We start from the raw sequence: 22,870 nt of genomic DNA on the forward strand, positions 1-22,870 counted from the left end.
GGGGGTACGAGCTTTACCCTGCTGGCAGGTCTGGACCCTGCCACAGCGGGGCAGACAAATTGAGCAGACTTCCTCAGCTGCATAAGTGGTCTCTCAGCACTACCAGCTTACATCAGATTTTTTTTCCATTTGGGGGACACCAGACATAGATCTCTTCACTTCCCCCCAGAACAACAAACTCCCACATATCTGCTCTAGACTCTATGCCCCTCATTTCGTTACATCGGATGCCTTCCACATTCATTGGGGGAACAGATTCCTCTATGCATTTTCCTATCAGAAAACCTCTACTCAGACTTCGCCAAGAAACCAAGATGGAGTCACTATGATCCTCAGAGCACCTTGTTGGCCATGTCACATTTGGTTCCCACTTCTCCTTGAGCTCTCATTCAATAAACCATGCAAGTTGCAACCATTTCCAAAACTACTAACACAGAAAGAAGGATCTCTCCTTTTCCTAAACCCCAGCTCATTAGCACTAACAGCATGGTTTCTTTTACCAAATAACTAAATGCATTCTACCTCTCACCTGCAGTATCTGCTGTTATTGAAGCATCTATAAAAATCTTCTACTCAGTGCTATTACTGCTTCAAATGGACCAGATTTTCTTTCTGGTGTGCATCACATTTTCTGCAACCTGTCACATGTCCACTTCCATCCATACTGGTCTACCTCCTCCACCTCTACAACTCTGAACTAAAAACTAATTCATTTTGAGTACATCTTAGCACTATCAGTGTATTTCATTATTCCATGGATAAGAAACCTCTATCTGTGCATCCATTAGTAGCCTTCACCTGTTGTTTGGGATCTTAACCTAGTGCTATCTGCTCTTATGAGGTCTCCCTTTGAGCCACTTGCATCTTGCTCTCTCAAACGTCTCACTTACATAGTTGTTTTCCTCATTGCCCTTACATCTGCATTTCATTCACGTGAACTTCAAGCTCTTGTGGGAGCTCCTCCCTAGACAAAATTCTACCATGACAGAGAAGTACTTTGCACTCATCCAAAATTCCTACCAAAGGTCGTTTCAGAATTTTATCTCAACCAATCCATAGTTTTGCCTGTTTTCTTTCCAAAGCCACTTTCGCATACTATAGAGGCAGCACTGCACACCTTGGACTACAAATGTGCTCTGGCATACGACCTAGTATGTAGTAAACCTCCTAACTCTTTGTGGCTTTTGTGACCCTAACAGACTTAGAGTTACTGTTTGCAAGAGAACCATCTCGACTTGGCTGGCAGACTGTATCTTCTTCATGTATACTCAGACTGGGCTAATTCTACAGGACCATGTAACAGCCCAGTTTCCGAGCTGTGGCTGCTTCAATAGCTCACTTCCACTCTACATCCATGAAGGACATTTGCAAAGTGGCCACTTATCCTCAATCCATACTGTCACTTCTCACTACTGTTTGGAACAAAATTCCAAAAGAGATAATTGGTTTGGACAAGCAGTTCTGCAGAATCTTTTTACTTCCTGAGTGCCAACTTTCCATCCAACCCACTTGGCTTTCATTAGAATCATGTTTATATATTCATTATCCTTCTCCAGAGTCATGATCCTGGCAGCTTGGGAGTCCCATATTTGAGAATATTTTGCCTTTTTGTCCTTGGAGAAAACAATGACACTTACCTATAGCAGGTGTTCTCTGAGAACAGCAGGCACATATTCTCACAATCCACCCACTTCCCCTAGTTGGTGTCTTAGCTTTATTACTGAACTGATGATCCCATGAGCCAATATCAGGTGGGAAGACAGTGCTACATGCGTGGTGTGGACATTGCAAAGATTTAAAGTAACAGTACACTTGGTAGTGTCCATACTAGGTTCCATGGATAAAGTCACCCATATGTGAGACTATATGCCTGTTTGTTCTCAAAGAACACCTGTTACAGGTATCTTTGCTTTTTAACATACGTTCAGTGTATCTTCCAATACTTATCATTATTGTTGCTTCAGCTGGCTTTGATTGCTAGATTACTGCTTCAAACAAACATGATAATTTTTTAAAAATAATAATTTTTTAGGATTTTAAATTACCTCATTAATTATGTGTCCTATTTTATTTTAGAATTTGGAATCTGAAGCCCCACTGAGTATAAAAGGGAGTTCTCCTCCACCATCTTGGCCTCAAGAAGGTGCAATCAGGTTTGAAAATGTGGAAATGCGTTATCGTGATAATTTACCTTTGGTGCTCAAAAACATTTCTTTTGATATCAAACCTAAGGAAAAAATTGGAATAGTTGGAAGGACTGGCTCAGGTAGGACACAACCTTATGGATTTTAAAATGCTGCCCCAATGATTTTGTTATATCTTTGCTAATTTTGTATTAGTTCAGAGACAGTTGTATCCAGCTAAGATCATCACCTTAATCACTGGACTCTAGCGCGTCCTTTTACAAAGGTATACTGCCAAGCAGCGCAGGCTAAATGCTGAGCCACCCATTCTATTCCTATGGGCGGCTCACCATTAAGTGTGTGCTATACAGCAGCACACCTTTGTAAAAGCCCTTCTAGGTGAACTGTAAGATTTAATTTTAATTTTCAAAAATCCTTCCATTCCACCTTTTCATTTTACAAAAATAATGCATCTTTGAAGTTAAACACAAGCTGCATTATTCAGTTTTCTTAATATGTAATGAGGTGCTTTGTATGTATTTGCTTGCTTTCTGGCATGTTACTGTTTATTTTGCATTGCTGTAAGCATGTAAATAACATAAATGTTAAATGGCACAAATTGAGTTATTCCCTTAGCATGCATTAGTAACTACCTTCTAAATCATATCTGAGATTCAATGAATAACCCAGTGAATCACAAACTGTGCCGCAGTGTGAGCAGAGTTCTGGTTCTACCCTGCTCATAGGTGCACTGAAATGATAATAATTGTACAAATATTTCCGATAAAACATTTATTAAAATTTAACAGACAGTCATGTTTCAAGGCATTCATTTGTACAATGGAGGAACAAGTCAGAGAGTGTAAATGCAACTTCCCTGACTTAATGCCCTCAAAATTCCATTCTGCTAGGTTCACTTAAATATACCTAATACATGATGACATTTTTCTGCCTGCATATAATTGGTCAAGAATACTTGATACCATATAAGGCGCTTGCATGCATATTGGGGGAGTGTCTGTCCCCCTCACACAAGAATTCCTAAAAGTTACATTTTAATACTAGCTTATCTAATAAAGAAAAGGTACAGAAGAAAACAAGAAAAAGTATTACAATATACTTACAGAGGAAAAAATTATCCATACACACAGCTTTAAATCACTTCTCCTTAACAGTCAAACTGCTGCTCTCATGTTACTGAGTCACTTAAGAGCATGCACTGAAAATCCTGTGTCTGAGTGAAAGAGAAGGGGAGTGGCCAATCCACTCCCACAAAACCTACATTTTCCTATATGACTCCTCCAGTACAATTTTTAGAGGTAATTATATTTCAATCTGAACCCTTGAATAGGAAAGTTCCTACATTAATAGTTTACTAAAATTTTATTCCTCATATATGCTTTTTGTATATCCAATTAAAATTTCTAACTTTACCCTGCAAAAAGGAGAGGGAACCCCCTCCCCTGGAATGTAATCTGTGTAGTAAGAAGAAAAGTCCATCTCTATAGCAACCAGGTCAAAAGCCAAACCTTATTTGCCACAGGTCTTTGGAGACCAGACTGGGCACACATTGAAACAATGGCACTTCATAAAACTAAGCTACAGCCTGGGTGTATCTTCTCTGGTCTTCAACAGAGCTTATATATTAATTCTAGTGACCTGAGAGAAGGCCTACTCCTGTTTCCAGTGACCTCAGCACAAAGCACATAATTAGGTCAATATATTATCCCATATTTGTCTTATCTGGTTTGTGTTCTGGCTTATCCAATTGTAATTTTATATAGCCAATTATAAACCCTTCTCCTCTGCCCTTGGATTAGGTCCTTATCTTATAAATCAAACCCTGACTAGTAAATCCAGAGCAATGGGAGGAAAATATAACGGCTATTTTATTTTTCATGCTTGCCCATTCCACCACATATCTGTCCATTTTTAATAGGCTGCCACACCCAGGTTCAAAAGGACCTCATTAGGTGAGATTCGAAGTGTGCCGTGAGATGCCAGTGAGGAGGAGACTGCCTAAAGGATGTGCCTCTCAGGGAGAGAAGGCGCGTCCTGTTGACAGCCAGTGCCTCTTCTCCTCCCCGGCACCTCTACTGCTCTCCACGCCTCTCCTGTTGACCCCCACTGCCATTTGAAGGCCCCATTTGCAGGGTCTTCACATGCACAGATATGGACGTGATGAAATCACACATGTGTGTGACATCATCATGTCAATGTTTATGCACTTCCAGATGCCTTCGAGTCGCAGCCACCTGTTTAGTGTGCCTTGGCTGGAAACTGTTTGTGATTCACTGGAATAACCAATGCAAAGAGAGGGAATACCCTGACCCATTGTGTACTTCTAATTGAGCTGCAAGATTTTATATTCTTTGATGTCTAAATAATTGAAAGGACAGATAGTTGAAACATCTGTTTTATCTGGGCTTCTGCAGCACATCCAGTTGATCTATAAAAAATACAATAGGTGTCATGGACAGAGCACTAATTGGAGTATTTATCAATGATCTAGAGATGAAGTAACTAGTGAGATAATTAAATTTGCAGGTGACACAAAGTTGTTCAAAGTTGTTAAATTGCAAGAGAATTGTGAAATATTGTAAGAGGACTTTGAGAGACTGGGAGACCAGGCATCAAAATGGCAGATGATGTTTAATGTGAGCAAGTACAAAGTGATACATGTGGGAAAGAGGAACCCAAACTATAGCTACATGATGCAGGGTTCCATATTAGGAGTCACTTCCTAGGAAAAGGATCCAAATGTCATTGTTAAAGATACATTGAAACCCTCAGCTCAATGTGTGATGGCGGCTAAGAAAGCAAATACAATGTTAGAAATTATCAGGAATGGAATGGAAAACAAAGATGAAAATGTTATAATGCTCTTGTATCGTTCTATGGTATGGCCACACCTCGAATATTGTGTGCAATTCTGGTCGCCGTATCTCAAAAAGAAGAGGTATTGGGGGTCATTTAGGTGGTAGTACTAATTAATGCTCCAGGTCATGACAGGTTGGGGGGAAGGAGAATTCAGAACATATTTTACTATTCAGATGAATACAAATAATGGAAAATATTATTCAGCCAAAAATGAATAATGGACATTGAGTTTTATTTTATTTATTTAAAATATAATCCACTTAATGATCCAAGTGACTTACAAACTTACATTCATAATAGTATCCTTAGACACTACAACATGCATTTACAAAACAACTCCAAAACCTCTTAAATGTATCACCTATATTTACAGATCAAAATCAAAGAAGAAAAAAGGTGTTCTCCCATTATGTATCATAGCGAAAATCTCAATAAATCATCTCTTGTGTCCTTGTTTTTATAATCATCTAATAAATCTTGAACTGCAAGAAAAGAGACACTTTTTGTAATATCTATAATAACTGTTGATGCATTTTTCTGCCAATAAAATTGTCCAAATACTTGTCCTTGCTCTTTGTTAAATAGGTAAATCATCTCTTGGCATGGCATTGTTTAGATTAACAGATATAGTGGATGGTTCAATCACTATTGATAATATATGCATTAATAAAATTGGACTGAAGGATCTAAGGAAAAAACTCTCTATTATTCCACAAGAGCCGGTACTTTTCATTGGAAGCATTAGGTATGTATGGTTTTAGTCACTTTTATCATAATAATATTAATATGATTTAGCTAATGGTGTGTTATGAGGGGTATTCAATAATTTATGTACCTGAGCATGAAAGAAAGTAGCAAACATCTTGAAACAAGTTTGTGTATGTTGTGACATGTCTCAAGATTACTCATGCACAGTTGCGGCTCAGTGTGTGAGATTAACATTCCAAGTCAAAGGAGATCCATGAACACATGCCTGCACCATCATCATAGAAAGTAAAATTTTGGAGCAAGCAGTTTAAGTGGGGTAGAGAGTCCATTAAAGATGACCTTCACACCGGGCGACCTATGGAAGCAACTTCCACAGAAATGTGCAAAAAAGTCAAGAATTTAATTTTGTCAGACAGACAATTTAAAGTTTCCCGAATAGCTGAAGAAATGGGCATCTTGGCAGGTATCGTTTGAAAAATAATTCATGAAAAGTTGGGTATGTCCAAGGTTAGGGCAAGATGGGTTCCAAGAATGCTGATGCCATGTCAGAAGGCAACAAAGCTCCAGTACTGTCAGGAGAACTTGGAGATGCTCCATGAAAACCAAGTGATTTTTTAAAATCGTGTGATGACTGGAGATGAGACTTGGAACTATCCCAGAGATCCTGAGTCCAAAATGGAGTCAATGCAGTGGAAGCACAAGTTATCCCCTACCTTAAAAAAGTTCAATATAGGAAAATATGTAGGTAAAGTCATGGCAACTGTCTTCTGGGATGATGAAAGAATTCATGCTAAATAAGGCTACACTGGAGAGAGTTATGCCAACACAATGGTTGTTTTGTGGGAGTCAGTCAAGGAGAAAAGGTGAGGAAAACTCACAGCAGGCGTGCAGCTTCTTCACAACAATGCACTGGTGCACATGTCATAACAATCATAGATTGCCATCAGAGAATGTAGATTTCAGCAGCTGAACCATCCACCCTACAGTCCTGACCTGGTGCCTTGAAACTCAGTTAAAAAGATTGTTTAAATGGCGAGTGCCAGTGCCTAAAAATCAGCACTGTTTAGAGAAACCTGTCCTTACTGCCTTCTATTTAGGAAGCACTAAGGCCTAGATTCTCTAAAAGTGCGTCCCGATTTTAGGCAGCTGTAGACGTCCTACAGCTGTCTAATCAGCCAATCGGGATGCACGTTTTTTTAAAAAAAATGCTCCCCAGGCAGGCCTGAAGGCGCCTCCGGGAGCCTAGGGAGACCCGCAAGATGCCTAAGCTCGTCTAAGGGCCTTAGGCGGGCCTTAGGCTGAACCTAGGCGGCCCTACGCGTCTCCCTAGTAGATGAGAAGCTTAAAAATGTAGGCCAGCAAAATGCTGGTCTACATTGTAAGTAAACGCGGCCGCTATACTTATCGCGGCAAGGGATCTCTCTGCCGCTATAAGTATAGCGGGCCGTGGCCCCTGACCGATCACTGGCAGGAGGGTGCCCAAACCCTCCTGCCCGAAGACGCACCCCCCTCCCCGACACTACCGACCGCCCCCCCCCGACACTACCGACCGCCCCCCCCCCCCCGACAATATCGGTCGCTGGCAGGAGGGTGCCCAATCCCTCCTGCCCGAAGACGCACCCCCCCCCCGGCGCTAACAACCCCCACTCCACCAAACCTGTTCTTACAGATGGGTCGTGCATGTCGAGCAAGCAGGCACGCCTCGTCGAAATGAGGCGGGCCCGCCCCTTCCCGGCCCATCCCGCCGAAGCCTAAGGCCTGATTGGCCCAGGCTCTAGAAGCCTGGACCAATCAGGCCTTAGGAATAGCGGGTCCACCCATCCCTACTAAGTCTAAGGTCTGATTGGCCAGCAGCAACGATGTAAACAATGGTGTCCGGTGGTTGTTCAGCTTCTGGACGGCTCCCCTGCTCAAAGCCGCGGGCATCTACAACTCACGTGATCCGCGGCTGCATCGGAAGCATTCCCTCTGACCTCAGAGAGAAGGCTTCCGACTCAGCCACAGATCGCGTGAGCTGTAGATGCCCGCGGCTTTGAGCAAGGGAGCCAGCCAGAAATGCTGGGCAGGGAACAAAAATGCTGGTGCACAGGGAAGGGGTGTAGAAATGTTGCTGCACAGGAAAGGGGTGTAGAAATGTTGTTGCTGCTGCTGCACAGGGAAGGGGGGGTGTAGAAATGTTGCTGCTGCATAGGGAAGGGGGTATAGAAATGCTGCTGCACAGGCAAGGGGGGAGAGAAATGCTGCTGCAGCAGCACCCAATTGGGGAGAGAGAGGGAAGGAGGGAGAAGGAAGACAAGGGAGAGGAACCAGAGATGCTAAGTCCATGGGAGGGAGGGAAAAAGGAAAAGAGATACCAGACCATGGAGGGGGAGGAAGAGATGCCATGGAATGGGGGGAGTGTAGGGAAGGAGATAGAGATACCAGACCATGGTGTGGCGTGGGAAGGAAGGAAGGAAGGAAGGAAAGGAGAAGAGAAAGAAAGAGATGTCAAAGTATAGGGGAGAGGGTGGAGACAGAAAAATGGAGAGGGGGGTGAAGCTGAAATGAATCATGTGCAAAGGAGAGAAGGGACACAGACTACAACTGCCACATTTGTCAAGTACCAAAGTGAGTAAGGAAGCATAAATTACGATATGCTAAACTGGAAAAATGTAAATTCAGCAAGAGATCTATTGAATTCCTAGACTATATAATTTCCCCCAGAAGACATCCAGATGGATCCTTGAAAGATCTCAGTTGTCACAGAGTGGTTAGTCCCAAAGGAAATCGGGGGTATGATTATCCAATGGTTAACAGCTCCTCCAATGAATGTTCTGAAGAAGGGGACCCTATTCAAGTGGGACCAAGAAAAAGAGAAGCATTTGATTGCCTCAGGATAGCATTCACATCTGCCTCATCCTGAGATTTACTGATCAAGAACTACACTTTAGTGGAAGCTGATGCATCTAGAGGGGCAACTGACATTGTATTTTCCCAGCAGAAAACACTGGGGAATTTTCTCGATTCATGTGCATTCTACTTATGGAAACTATAGCAGAGAAAAATTACCATATTTACAAGGAGTTATAGCTATTAAAACTTCTTTAAAGGAATGGTGCCATCTCCATCACATTTCATCTACATAAGAACATAAGAACATAAGCAATGCCTCTGCTGGGTCAGACCTGAGGTCCATCATGCCCAGCAGTCCGCTCACGCGGCGGCCCAACAGGTCCAGGACCTGTGCAGAAATCCTCTATTTATACCCTTCTATCCTCTTTTCCAGCAGGAAACTGTCCAATCCTTTCTTAAATCCCAGTACCGTACTCTGCCCTATTACATTCTCTGGAAGCACATTCCAGGTGTCCACCACACGTTGGGTAAAGAAGAACTTCCTAGCATTTGTTTTGAATCTATCCCCTTTCAACTTTTCCAGATGCCCTCTTGTTCTTTTATTTTTTGAAAGTGTGAAGAATCTGTCCCTCTCTACTCTCTCTATGCCCTTCATGATCTTATAAGTCTCTATCATATCCCCTCTAAGTCTCCTCTTCTCCAGGGAAAAGAGACCCAGATTCTCCAATCTCTCAGCATATGGAAGGTTTTCCATCCCTTTTATCAGACGTGTCGCTCTCCTCTGAACCCTCTCGAGTATCGCCATATCCTTCTTAAGGTACGGCGACCAATATTGGACGCAGTATTCCAGATGCGGGCGCACCATCGCCCGATACAACGGCAGGATAACTTCTTTCGTCCTGGTTGTGATACCCTTCTTGATTATACCTAGCATTCTATTTGCTTTCTTAGCGGCCGCTGCGCACTGTGCCGTCGGCTTCATTGTCATGTCCACCATTACCCCTAAGTCCCTTTCCTGGGTACTCTCATTCAATAACATCCCTCCCATCGTATAGTTGTACCTCAGGTTTCTGCTTCCCACATGCAGTACTTTACATTTCTCAACGTTGAACTTCATCTGCCATCTCGTCGCCCATTCCCCTAGTTTATTCAGGTCCCTTTGCAATTCTTCGCAGTCCTCTTTAGTCCGAGCTCCACTGAATAGTTTGGTGTCGTCTGCAAATTTTATTATCTCACACGTCGTCCCTATTTCTAGATCATTTATGAATATATTAAATAGTAGTGGCCCGAGCACCGAGCCCTGCGGAACACCACTTGTGACCCTCTTCCAGTCCGAGTAGTGGCCCTTCACCCCTACCCTCTGTTTCCTACCCGCCAACCAGTTTCTGATCCATCTATGCACATCTCCGTCCACCCCATGGTTCTACTTTGCTGAAGCGATGCAAGTTTGATAAAGCTTGAGCAGTTAAAATCACGTTATGCTAGACGGTGTGAAAGCTTTCACAGCATCTAATACAGCGTGGTTTTAACTGCACAAGCTTCTTTGAAAATGTTGCCGTTAAGTATGTTAAAAAACATTGATCTAAATAATCAGATCTCTGAATCGAGACTTATTTTAACTCTTCAAGTAATATGATACTTGGGGGGGGGGGGATAATTCTATAAGGAGCCAGCTAGTTCTAGATGGCAGAAAATCACATAAATGACAGTATTCTAGTTATTTAGGCATATAAGTAACCTTTTATGGAATACTACCTAGCAGTAAAGTATTTATGGGTGGAATTTGGTTGGAGTGCACAAGTATGTATGTAAATTGTAGAATTCTATCATGAATACAAATATATGCTAACATCTTTATGTACACATTTATTGGCCATATGCGCTAGAATTCTATAAAGAAAAGTGGGTGTCTACTTTTCTTTATAGATAGATAATGTAAGCACCATAACTAGTGCCTATAGTGGGCATCCTTTTATAGAATTACCTTCTTATAGTCTAATTTCAATGTAGCCTTTATATCCATTCTTGTCTTATTCCTATGAAAAGCATCAGATTTTAAATATTACATTTCAAAATGATCTTAAAGGGTAACCTTTTAAATGTTCTAGATCCAATCTGGACCCTTTGAAGCAATACACAGATGAACAAATCTGGGATGCTTTACAAAAAACCCACATGAGGGAAAATGTAAGTGAATGTCTAATTAGGAATGTTCAGCATCATACAGTAAAGTGCTTCTACACTATACATAAAGTGTCTTTCACACATTCCTCTTGTTGGCAAGGTCGGTTTTAGCCATAAAGGGGCCCAGGGAAGAAATTAAGGAGGGGGCCCCTCTTCTACCTATCCAGCTCCAAATTTTCCCACTCATCTTTAAATGACTTCTTCACACACAAAACACAGACAGACCTTCACCAAATACAGAACAATGGAACAATTAGAAATAGAAATATGAATACCAAAACTGAACTGGAAACTCCCGAAATTAACTTTGCAAGTACTTCATTTTGTACTTAACACAATCAGTGGCAAAACCACTTTGAGCTTAAGCCTCCTCAAAATGAATATCTCCCTTGATGTAGCTGGTGGAGATCCCAAAGCCTCATCAGCTGATGATCACATCCTTCCCTCCTCAGGCCCAGTGACCAGAACTTTCAAAGTTCTGTAGTTGGCAGCATTACCTAGCCACTGCTTCCCCTCTCTTTCTGCTTGGCTCTCATGTACGCATGAAAAAATTGGCAGCTTGAGGATACTGACAATAGCTGCAAACTTTGGAGACTTCTGGTTGCCAGACTGGAGGAAGAGCTGTTCAGTTGCCAGGGCTTGGGGATCTCCAGCAGCTCAAGTATTTATATTTTGCATTCAAGCGAGGAGAAAATTTGGTGCCCATCCACCCATTTTGGGCTCCAGCCCCTCCCCACAAATCAGCTGCATGGCTATGCCACTGACTACAATAAAAAATATTTGTGATGCACATATCCCAAAGATAAGATATTCCAGTTAATACATTCAAAATAAAACACTTTTTTCTACCTTGGTGTCTGGACATTTTGTTTTTCCAGCATCTTGGTCCCAGTTTCTCTTTCTGCATTTTGTCTATCTTTTACTAATTCTCTTTCCAGTGTCTGTTGTTCATTTTTTTTTCCTCTCTTGCTCTGTTTCCCTCACTATGCCTGTCTCCAACATATTGATTTTTTTTCCTTTCCCATGGGTTCAACTCTCTTCCTCTTTCCCCCATGGTCAAACATTTTGCTCCCTCTCTTTTCTATTGGCATACAGGGAGGCCGTGGAAAATCACCAGCAACAATGGAACTGCCGAAAGACACCTACAGAGAGTGTGGACCACCCGACAGACAACCACCAGGAAGAAATGGGTGATACAGTAGTGAGAACGAAGGACACGGACCTGCGATAGGGGAGGTGGACATACACCAGGGACACGGACCTAAGGCTGGAGAATCAGGAGAAGATAGAGAGAACAGCAATCTTCTTGGGTGACTCCATCATCAGGCAAGTTGACAGCCACATAGCGGGAGGAAGACTTGATCGGCTGGTGACCTGCCTACCGGGAGCCAAGGTAGAAGACATAGTGAGCCGCATCGACAGGATCCTCAACAGTGTGGAAGAAGAAGATACGGCGGTGGTGATCCATGTAGGGACGAACAACGTGAGCAATAGGAACTACAACAGGGAAGTAATGAAGGACCAGTTCCGGATGCTAGGAAGGAAGCTGAAGACCAGAACGCAGAGGATAGCATTCTCGGAGATCCTGCCGGTACCCAGGGAAGGGGTACCGGCAGAAAAGGGCTACTGCCCATCAAGTCTGCCCACTCTGCTTACCCACCCCCTGTCTATGCCTAATGACCCAATTTTCTTATCTTGACCCTCATAGGGATCCCACATGGGTATCCCATTTATTCTTAAAGTCTGGCATGCTGTCTGCCTCGATCACATGCACTGGAAGCTTGTTCCAATGATCAACCACTCTCTCTGTGAAGAAATACTTTCTGGTGTCGCCATGAAATTTTCCGCCCCCGAGTTTGAGCGGGTGCCCTCTTGTGGCTGAGGGTCCCTTGAGAAAGAAAATATCATCTTCCACTTCGACACATCCCGTGAGGTACTTAAATGTTTCGATCATGTCTCCCCTCTCCCTACGTTCCTCGAGAGTGTAGAGCTGCAATTTGTTCAGTCTCTCTTCATACGAGAGACCCTTGAGCCCCGAGATCATCCTGGTGGCCATCCGCTGCACCGATTCAATTCTGCGCACATCTTTACTGTAATGTGGCCTCCAGAATTGCACATCATAGGCATCATGGAAACATGGTGGACTGAGGAAAACGTCTGGGACACTGTGCTACCGGGATACAAACTATACCACAGAGACAGAGTGGCTCAAAAAGGTGGGGGCGTTGCCATATACGAAAAAGAGGAAATTGAATCTGCTGGAGAGAACACGCCACAACTGACGGATAAGTTAGAGTCTCTATGGGTCAAAATTCCAGGAACAAATGGCCTGGAAACGAAGATCGGCATCTACTACCGACCCCCAGGGTAGTCCAAAGAAATTGATGGAGAAATGACAGATGAGATTAAACGCAACTGCAAGGGAGGCAACACAGTTATCATGGATGACTTCAACTATCCGGGAATAGACTGGAACCTAGGCACCTCCGTCGTATCGGAGAGGGTACCGTTTACCACTACCCTCTGAAGTCTACCTCTAAGTCAGTCCCTAACCCATGTGGTTAATGTTTCACCCAGTCCCATCGAACCCATCTTGCTCAATAACCTGCGGTGTGGGACGCCATGGAAGTCCGTGAACGAAGTCTCGGATATCGCCACCAGATCACGGATATCGCCACCACATAAGTGTAAAGTGATGCATGTCGATAACAAAAATCTCATGCACGAATGCAGGATGTCCGGGGCGGTACTTGGAGAGATCTCCCAGGAAAGGGACTTGGGAGTTCTGTTCGACAAGTCGATGAAGCCGTCTACACAATGTGCGGCGGCAGCAAAAAGGGCAAACAGAATGCTAGGAATGATAAAGAAGGGGATCATGAACAGATCAGAGAAGGTTATCATGCCGCTGTACCGGGCCATGGTACACCCTCACCTGGAGTACTGCGTCCAGCACTGGTCGCCGTACATGAAGAAGGACACGGTACTACTCGAAAGGGTCCAGAGAAGAGCTAAGATGGTTAAGGGGCTGGAGGAGTTGCCGTACAGCGAAAGATTAGAGAAACTGGGCCTCTTCTCTCTCAAACAGAGGAGATTGAGAGGGGACATGATCGAAACATTCAAGGTACTGAAGGGGATAGATTTAGTAGATAAGGACAGGTTGTTCACCCTCTCCAAGGTAGGGAGAACAAGAGGGCACTCTCTAAAGTTGAAAGGGGACAGATTCCGTACAAACGTAAGGAAGTTCTTCTTCACCCAGAGAGTGGTAGAGAGCTGGAACGCTCTTCCAGAGGCTGTTATAGGGGAAAACACCCTCCAAGGATTCAAGACAAAGTTAGACAAGTTTCTGCTGAACAAGAATGTGCGCTGGTAGGGCTAGTCTCAGTTAGGGTGCTGATCTTAGACCAGAGGGCCACCGCGTGAGCGGACTGCTGGGCATGATGGACCACTGGTCTGACTCAGCAGTGGCAATTCTTATGTTCTGTTTTTCCCTTCCCCCTTAATGCTGAACAGTGGGTTGGAGGGAAAGAGATGTTGCATCTCTCTCTTCCTTCTATCCCCAGACCTAACATTTCTCCTACTCCCTTCTTTCCATCCCCAGGTCCACCATCTCTCCCTTTCTCTTCCTAACTAGCCTCCCCCTATCTTTCCCTCCCTCCCCAAGTTCACAATCTCTCTCTTTCTCTTCTCAACAGTCCTCTCTTCAAGTATCTTTCCCCTTCCTTCACTCCACCCTACCCCACATCCAACTTCTCTGTTTCTCTTCTCTCCTTTCAGATCACTGCCCACCATCTTTCTCTCTCTCCCCCCACCCCTCCTTCCTCCTCCTCTGTTTGCAGACCCATAAGCTCTTCCCCTTTACCTACTCCCACACTCAGTCCAGGCACTTCTTTTAACTCCCTCCCCCAGTCCCCCTATCTACTAAAAAAAAATTACAGCTAGTAACCGGGATTTTCTCACCTATATGTCTTCCTCCTTCTATCCATGCCAGGCTGATGTTGCTTTTTACCTTCCATCACTGAAAATCCATTTTTGCCGCTGCTTATAGCTCCCCTCCCTGCTTTCCTTCTGCCACGGTCCATCCCCAATGATGCAACTTCCAGTTTCCACCTGGGAAGACCAGGGCAAAGGAAAGCAGGAAAGGGAGCTGTAGGCAGCTGTTCAGATTGGCTGCCACGGCTAGAGACCTCCTGCAGCAAAAATGGATTTGTTAGCGACAGACGGTAAGGACAGAATCAGACCGGTGCGGTTAGAAGGGGTAAAACATGTTGGTTCACAGGGGGCCCTCCCGAGACACAGGGCCCAGGGCAGCTGCCCTGTTTGCTCCTACCCAACGCTGGTTCTGCTTGTTAGGTTCAATGGATTTAATATATCAGGTAGATAATGTCACTACCGTGACCAGGGCGCTAGCTACTGCCTGAGTGCATCCCATGCCTCTTTACCTCATTCTCTTGCTAGTCCAGTTTTCGAGATATCTACAAGGAATATGTATGACATATATTTGCATGCATTGCCTCCATTCTATGCAAATATGCATATCTTGAAAACCAGACTGGCTTGGGGTTCCTCAAGGACTTGGTTGAGAAATCCTGGACTAAGGTAAAGGATATATAGGATGCCACTTTTATTTAAATGTAAACAAAACAAGAAAGTTATTTCCTGTTTTGCTATTTTGAGTTTTCCTCTGGTACAGTAGAATTCTTAAGCCTAAACAAATTCTTACAGGCTCTAACATAGCTTACAGTAATTTACAACAGTTTTCTTTATGTTCAGTTTCACTCAGACTTTTGGCCCTTCTTATACTGAATCTTGTCCTGCTGTCCTTATTCCCCCCTGTTCACTATCAGCTTTAGCTTAGCATTCACTTGTCCTAGAATCTGCTTCTTACACTGTAGTTGAAAGACACTCAGCACTTCATTTTCAGGTTCATCCAGCCCTGATGCATCTCAGGTTTCTTAAGACTTTTTAAACCTGTCTTCTCCTGAACCTTGAACTCTTTAGGGCTGCTGCTTTCACCTATATATAATGTCAGCTTCACACTTATCCCTTTTTTAAACCAGAGGAAAATGCCTTTAAGAGTATTTAAGTGAGAATTACCCCTGTAAAAGAATCTTGGTGATATGCACTGATTTATCCTGCCTCCACTGTCCCCTTTTTAACCTGCCAATGCCCATTTACTAGGGGAGATATGATTGAAGTCTACTTAATCCTGAGTGGAGTAGAACAGGTACAAGTGGATTGATTTTTTACTGTATCAAGATTTACAAAGACTAGGGGACACTCAATGAAGTTAGAGTAATACTTTTAAAACCAATAGGAGGAAATACATTTTCATTCAGAGAATAGTTAAGCTCTGGAATGCATTGCCAGAGGATGTGGTAAGAGTGATTAATGTAGCTGGTTTTAAAAAAGTTTTGGACAAATTCCTGGAGGAGAAGTCCATAGTCTGCTGTTGAGACAGATATGGAGGAAGCCACTGCTTGCCCTGGATCAGTGACATGGAATGCCTTTACTATTTGGGTTTTGCCAGATATTTGTGACTTGGATTGACCTACGTGAAGACGGGATTCTGGGTTAGATGGACCATTGGTCTGACCCAGTAAGGCTATTCTTATGTAATCACATCTACATAACTACCTTTCTCCCTAACTGTAGGAAAACTTCTCCCTGTTTCCTCCAAGGTTCAGTTATGCCCTGTGGAAACCTGCAATCAACAGCACCTTTGCTTCTAGGAACATAAGACTTCCAGAATTTAGGAACTCCTTTCCCCTTCGCCAGATTCCAATTCCTCCCTATGGAAATTTGCTTCATTCTTCAGCATATTTCCTGTCTCTGGGATGGAGACCCTCAGAAACTCCTCTCTCCTTCCTTAGGTTCCAGTCACTCCATCTGTGGCACAAGTGACTGTATTGGGGACGGAGACTTTCCCTTTTCCCTAGACCTAGGGAATATCAGCTCCCCCTCCCCCATTCAACGAAACACAAATACCTTCCTACAATTCTTTTCTCAGCAAGACAGCAGCTGGCATCTTGCTGGGTCACCAATCTTCCCCATTATTCCCCTCCCCTCCCTCCACCATTACTTCATGAGACTTGGGGCATAGGCACCAGTTGTGTGGGTGCTCTGATATTGAGAGGAACTACGGTCAGAGATTGAACTGAGGAAGAATGGAGAGTAGCATTGCTCCCATTCTTCACAAAAATTAAAAATATTATTTCCCTATTACACTTCACAGGAGGTAGAAATGGTTGGGGCAATGGGCTATGTGAGTCTAAAAATGTAGCACAGCAGCTGCAGCTGGAAGAGTGGGAGAAGACCATTGGTGGTATTAGGGATGGGGAGAAGACTGGGATTAGGTATTAGGGATGGGGGACTAGACTATATGTTTCCTGGTTCGGCTCCTTGCCTTTCTTCTTACTTCATTGCTGAATCCTTGCTCCCCTCTTTGCTCCTGGTAAAACTCTGCAACCACCTTGCAGGTAAGGGTTACCAGACGCCCAGATTTCCCCAGACATGTCCTCCTTTTCGAGGACATGTCCGGGGGTCTGGACCAGTGTTCCCTCTAAGCGGGCGGGTGTTGTGAGCAAACTTTTTTCACTGTGAGCTAAAAATATCGGGCGCCAGCAAGTTATGAGCCAAATAAATATGTTGCTTTCTACCACAGAACTTCCTTACGTTTGTATGGAATCTATCCCCTTTCAACTTTAGAGAGTGCCCTCTCGTTCTCCCTGCCTTAGCTACTAAGTCTATTCCCTTCAGTACCTTGAATGTTTCTATCATGTCCCCTCACAATCCCCTCTGCTCAAGGGAGAAGAGGCCCAGTTTCTCTAATCTTTCGCTGTACGGCAACTCCTCCAGCCCCTTAACCATTTTAGTTGCTCTTCTCTGGATCCTTTCGAGTAGTACCGTGTCCTTCTTAAAGTACCAGTGCTGGACGCAGTACTCCAGGTGAGGGCGTACCATGGCCCGGTACAGCAGCATGATAACCTTCTCTGTCTCTTCAGTCCAGCATCTGCCCCTTCCATTCACTGTCTGTCTTTCCCTGCCATCTCTCCTCCTGCCCCCCCCCACCCCCCAATTTGGTCTAGCATCCATCATCTTCCTTCTGTTCCCCTCATGGTCTGGCATCTCTATCCTTCCCTCCCCCCTGTGGTTTTTAGCATATCTCTCTTCTCATTTCCTCCACTCAGATCTGATCATTCTCTGCTCTCTCTTCCCTTTTCTTCTCTGGTCTTCCTTCTCTATTTTCTGCCTCCATCTAAATTAAATTCTTTCTTACTATTTAGTCCCGTTTCCCTCTTTTCACTGTGTCTACACACAGCTTGTCACCCCTTTCCCTCACCCCTCCATTATCTTACTATTTTCTTCCCCCTTTATTTATCTCCTCCTTCCATCCAGTATGTGTTCTTTCCCCACTTCCATTCAGCATCTGCTCTCCCTTCTCAACTGACATCCATCTGCCTTCTGCTCTCTCTCCCTTCTTCTCACTTCCATCATCTGTCCCCTTCTCTCTCTCTCTCATCTCCTCCATTCCATCATCTGCCCCTTCTCTCTCTCTCTCTCTCTCCCCCCCCCCCCAACTTCCATCATCTGCCCCCCTTCCCCTCACCTTTGTGGGTCACTTTCTTTCCCCTGAGGGTGGCTCATGTCACAGGGGAAGCTTTGGCCGAGCAGAACCGCTTGATTGACAGTGGAACTTACTTGATTGATGTCGATGCTGGGGCCCGTTGCCGTTTGAAGGAAAAAAAAAAAGGTGGAAAAAAGGAACCTGTAAAGGCGAGAGGAAGGGAAACATCCAGGACAGCTGCTTTTTGCCCTCCTTCAGCGGCCCAAGAGTTCAGACCAGCAGCGGCAGCTCTGTATGCTTTTAACTTCGGCACAGAGCTGCCCCTAATCAATAGTTTAGCGCGGTTTCATGAGGCAGCCTCGGGGCCTTTGATAGCCGGCCCGCTTCGATGATGCAATGTGGGCCGGCCTAGCAAAGGCCCCGAGGCTGCCTTATGAAACCGCGCTAAACTATTGATTAGGGGCAGCTCTGTGCCGAAGTTAAAAGCATACACAGCTGCCGCTGCTGGTCTGGAGGTGCGGAGACAAGGCAGGAGGCAAACGCGGTGGAAGGCAGGAGTCCCGGCGAAGGCAGGAGTCCCGGCACAGCGACTGCAACAGGAAGTTGCAAGTCAGCTGACGCCGGCCTTTCGTTGCGGCGGGGACCGAATCCTTCGCGGACCGGCAAGATTTTGTTTGCGGACCGGCGGTTGAAGAACTGTGCTCTACATTGTGTGCGCTGTGACGAGAAACTTGTGCGCTGCGAGGTAATATTTTGTGCGCGTGCGCACGTCAGCGCAGCTTAGCGGGAACACTGGTCTGGACGGCATTTCAAAACCCGGCACTTTGTCGAGGTTTTGAAAAGCTTCCAGCTAGCAGTGAAATTGGGACGGCATCTGCGCATGCATGGATACAATGCGGTGATGTCATATGCATGCCTGTGATGTCATTACGTCACACCAGCGCATGCGCAGATGCCCTGACAAGCAAATAGGTTGAGGGGGTGGGGCCAGGCAGAACTGGGTGGGCCTCAGGGCAGGTCTATGGGTCAGGATTTTCATTGCAGAAAATCTGGTAACCCTACTCGCAGGTCTCAACTTGGCTTGAGCTATATGCTTGTTCCTTGGCCCCTGGAGCAATATCCTGCATGCTAGTATGAAGCTGCTAGAACATATTTTCCCACTCAACATGTAATCTTTGAGGTTTCAAACTATGATCCTTGCTGGGCTTCCAGAGCTGAGGGTGTGCATGTGGCAAAGAATCTGATGTGTACTCTGCAGGCAGAAAGTGTCCATTAGCCTGGGATCTGTGCTTGCCAGGGGAAGTGCTGCAAAAGGGGATGGGGAACCAGTCTCAGAAAACAGAAATGTGCCTAGGGAGAGTAGAACAGGGAAATGATCCAAGCCTGTGGTCAATAGGGAGTCACAGAATGACGATGAGTTAAATCTACAAACATTAGGATGCCTTACCTGTAGAGGAGAATGAGAAGGGGGAATCAGTAAAGGGATGGGTGAGTCAAACCTGTATCTAACAGCAGCTGGTTAGGGAAAAGTGCATTGGAGTTTGCGGGTGAGAGGAAGGAAATAGAAGGCTGTAGCAAAAGAAAATGAAAAGAACAACATAAAAAATCAAATTATACCTATGCAGGAGGAGCAGGGAGGGTGGAAAAGGCCCAGGAGAGAGGGAGAAGAAATTAGGGGAAATGAAAAATTGGGAGACTAGAGTGTGATGTAGATGGGCTGAGGGAAGAGAGGGACTGGTTGGAGAAAAGTGCTATGAATGATTTGAATGGAGAGAGTGAGAAAATATGATGCTGACATGCTGTAAGGGGGAGGAAAGGAAGGAGGGGTCTAGGATGATTTTGCGCGGCTGATTCAGTGCGGCCAGTTAAGTATGGCTGTTTCATCGTGGACAGTTCATCATACCTAGTTCACCACGGCCATTTAATCACAGCCAGTTCAGTGTGGTGGGCTGTATGATGCCAGCCAGTCACCTGGTTAACTGTGCATGGCAAGAATGTAGGTCTACAGTTAACTGGACAATTCAGTTAATTTTAAACCAGATACATCCGTCCATACATATTTGAGATGAATGCCTGGATAATGTTAACTAGTCAAAGTCGTTCAGTTATCATACTTATCGGATTGAAAATTGTACCCACAGCTATAAAGTGTGTAAATTAAGTCAACCATTCTTTTCTAATATTGTGTTTCACTTAGAAAGTTTTGGTCAAGACAGTAGATAATAAAACAACTTATTAACTCCTCACAGTGAAAACAGTCATACAGAAAACTGTATAAATTTTATACAATACAAATTCTGTTGGCTTGATATATTCTGGATATTTTAGGTACATTTGGCACACTTCATTATGTAACTAGTCTTATAGCCCGTTACACTAACGGGTGCTAGAATATATGTGTGTGTGTGTCTGTCTTTATTTCTTTCTCTCTCTCTCCTTAGCCGCTTTCTGTATTTCTGTCTTTCTTTCTGTCTTTCTTTTTCCTTGGCTGTCCACTACCATCCCGCACCCCTCCTGACCCGACTCCCGCTGTCTTTCTTTCTGTCTGTCTCTGTCCCTGGCCCCCTTTGTCTGTTTGTCTTTCTGTATATGTCCCTGGCCCTGTGTCTTTCTTCTTTTCTTTCTGTCTCCCTTCCTCCCTCTGTCTGTCTGTCAAAAGCAGCATTCCCTCCCCCCACACCAGTTCCCTGTGCACCTGCCCTTGTGTCTTTCTTCTTGTATTTCTGTCTCCCTTCCTCCCTCTGTCTGTCTGTGCAAAGCAGCATTCCCTCCCCCTTCCATTTCCCTCCCCCCACACCAGTTCCCTGTTCAGCAGCATTAGCGTTTCTTCTACCCTCTTTCCCTTCCCACAGTGGCGACTACAAACGCGGGTCCGAGTCATTTGCCGCCGCCCCCCCCCCTTCCGTTCCCGCGGGCCTGACTGGCGATTTAAGCAGCGTGTGCATCAGTGTTCACACGCTGCTTCGGGTCCTTCTACTGCCCTGATTTACTCAGGCATGTCCGGAGCAAATCAGGGCAGTAGGAGGGCCCGAAGCAGCGTGTGAAGACTGATGCACACGCTGCTTAAATCGCCAGTCGGGCCCGCGGGAACGGAAGGGGGGGGCAGCGGCAAATGAGTTAGGTCCCGGGCAGCGGAAAGTTGCTGGGCTCCGCAGGCCTCCCCACCCCACCATCCTAACGTCAAACTGATACCTGAGGCCGGCCACCACCACCACCACTTCCGCAGCTCTCTCACGCTTCGGCCGGTAGGTGGAGAGCAGGGAAGCTTTTGTGATGCGCGAACATGCAGCAGCAGGACGGACCAGAAGCCACGCATGCGCACTTCCTATGTGTCGCTACAGCTCACGGAAAAGCGGCACACACTTAGGAACTGCGCATGCGCGGCCTAGCATTTTATTATATTAGATGACCTTAGGACACTAGTGGATAAGAAATAAGTGTGTGGAAAACACACTGTCATGTAAACCTACAATGTTTTTGAAACAGCATTAAGAGTATCTACCATTGGTATCAATATCCACAGATTCTAATAGCTGTGGGCTTCAGACCTCAGATATGGCATGCAGGAAACACTTCCTGATATGCCTTACAAGGCAGCTACCGTATTTTCACGCATATAACGCGCGCGTTATACGCGTTTTTACCTACCGCGCATACCCCTCGCGCGTTATATGCGTGAGCGCGGTATACAAAAGTTTTAAAACATAGTTCCCACCCCCGCCCGATTCACCCCCCCAGCAGGACCGCTCGCACCCCCATCCCGAACGACCACTCGCACGCGCTCCCACCCGCACCCGCATCCACGATCGGAGCAAGAGGGAGCCCAAGCCCTCTTGCCCGGCCGACTCCCCGACGTCCGATACATCCCCCCCCCGGCAGGACCACTCGCACCCCCACCCCGAAGGACCGCCGACTTCCCGACAATATCGGGCCAGAAGGGAGCCCAAACCCTCCTGGCCACGGCGACCCCCTAACCCCACCCCGCACTACATTACGGGCAGGAGGGATCCCAGGCCCTCCTGCCCTCGACGCAAACCCCCCTCCCTCCAACGATCGCCCCCCCCCAAGAACCTCCGACCGCCCCCCCCAGCCGACCCGCGACCCCCCTGGCGACCCCCACGACCCCCCACCCCCCTTCCCCGTACCTTTGGTAGTTGGGCCAGAAGGTAGCCCAAACCCTCCTGGCCACGGCGACCCCCTAACCCCACCCCGCACTACATTACGGGCAGGAGGGATCCCAGGCCCTCCTGCCCTCGACGCAAACCCCCCTCCCCCCCAACGACCGCCCCCCCCCAAGAACCTCCGACCGCCCCCCAGCCGACCCGCGATCCCCCTGGCGACCCCCACGACCCCCCCACCCCCCTTCCCCGTACCTTTGGTAGTTGGCCGGACAGACGGGAGCCAAACCCGCCTGTCCGGCAGGCAGCCAACGAAGGAATGAGGCCGGATTGGCCCATCCATCCTAAAGCTCCGCCTACTGGTGGGACCTAAGGCGCGTGGGCCAATCAGAATAGGCCCTGGAGCCTTAGGTCCCACCTGGGGGCGCGGCCTGAGGCACATGGGCCCAACCCGACCATGT

General features: G+C 45.8%; 1 protein-coding gene across 1 annotated transcript in view; it reads left to right on the forward strand.

Annotated features, from left to right (window-relative positions):
• Nucleotides 1-22,870, forward strand: part of LOC117362914 (multidrug resistance-associated protein 5-like) — a 324,462-nt gene that overhangs the window by 280,188 nt on the left and 21,404 nt on the right. Inside the window, 3 exon segments of the mRNA XM_033950006.1 lie at nucleotides 2,077-2,266; nucleotides 5,589-5,748; nucleotides 10,652-10,730. Coding sequence (XP_033805897.1) covers nucleotides 2,077-2,266; nucleotides 5,589-5,748; nucleotides 10,652-10,730 — 429 coding nt within the window.

Source organism: Geotrypetes seraphini, chromosome 6 (assembly GCF_902459505.1).
Source record: "Geotrypetes seraphini chromosome 6, aGeoSer1.1, whole genome shotgun sequence".
Taxonomy (NCBI): domain Eukaryota; kingdom Metazoa; phylum Chordata; class Amphibia; order Gymnophiona; family Dermophiidae; genus Geotrypetes; species Geotrypetes seraphini.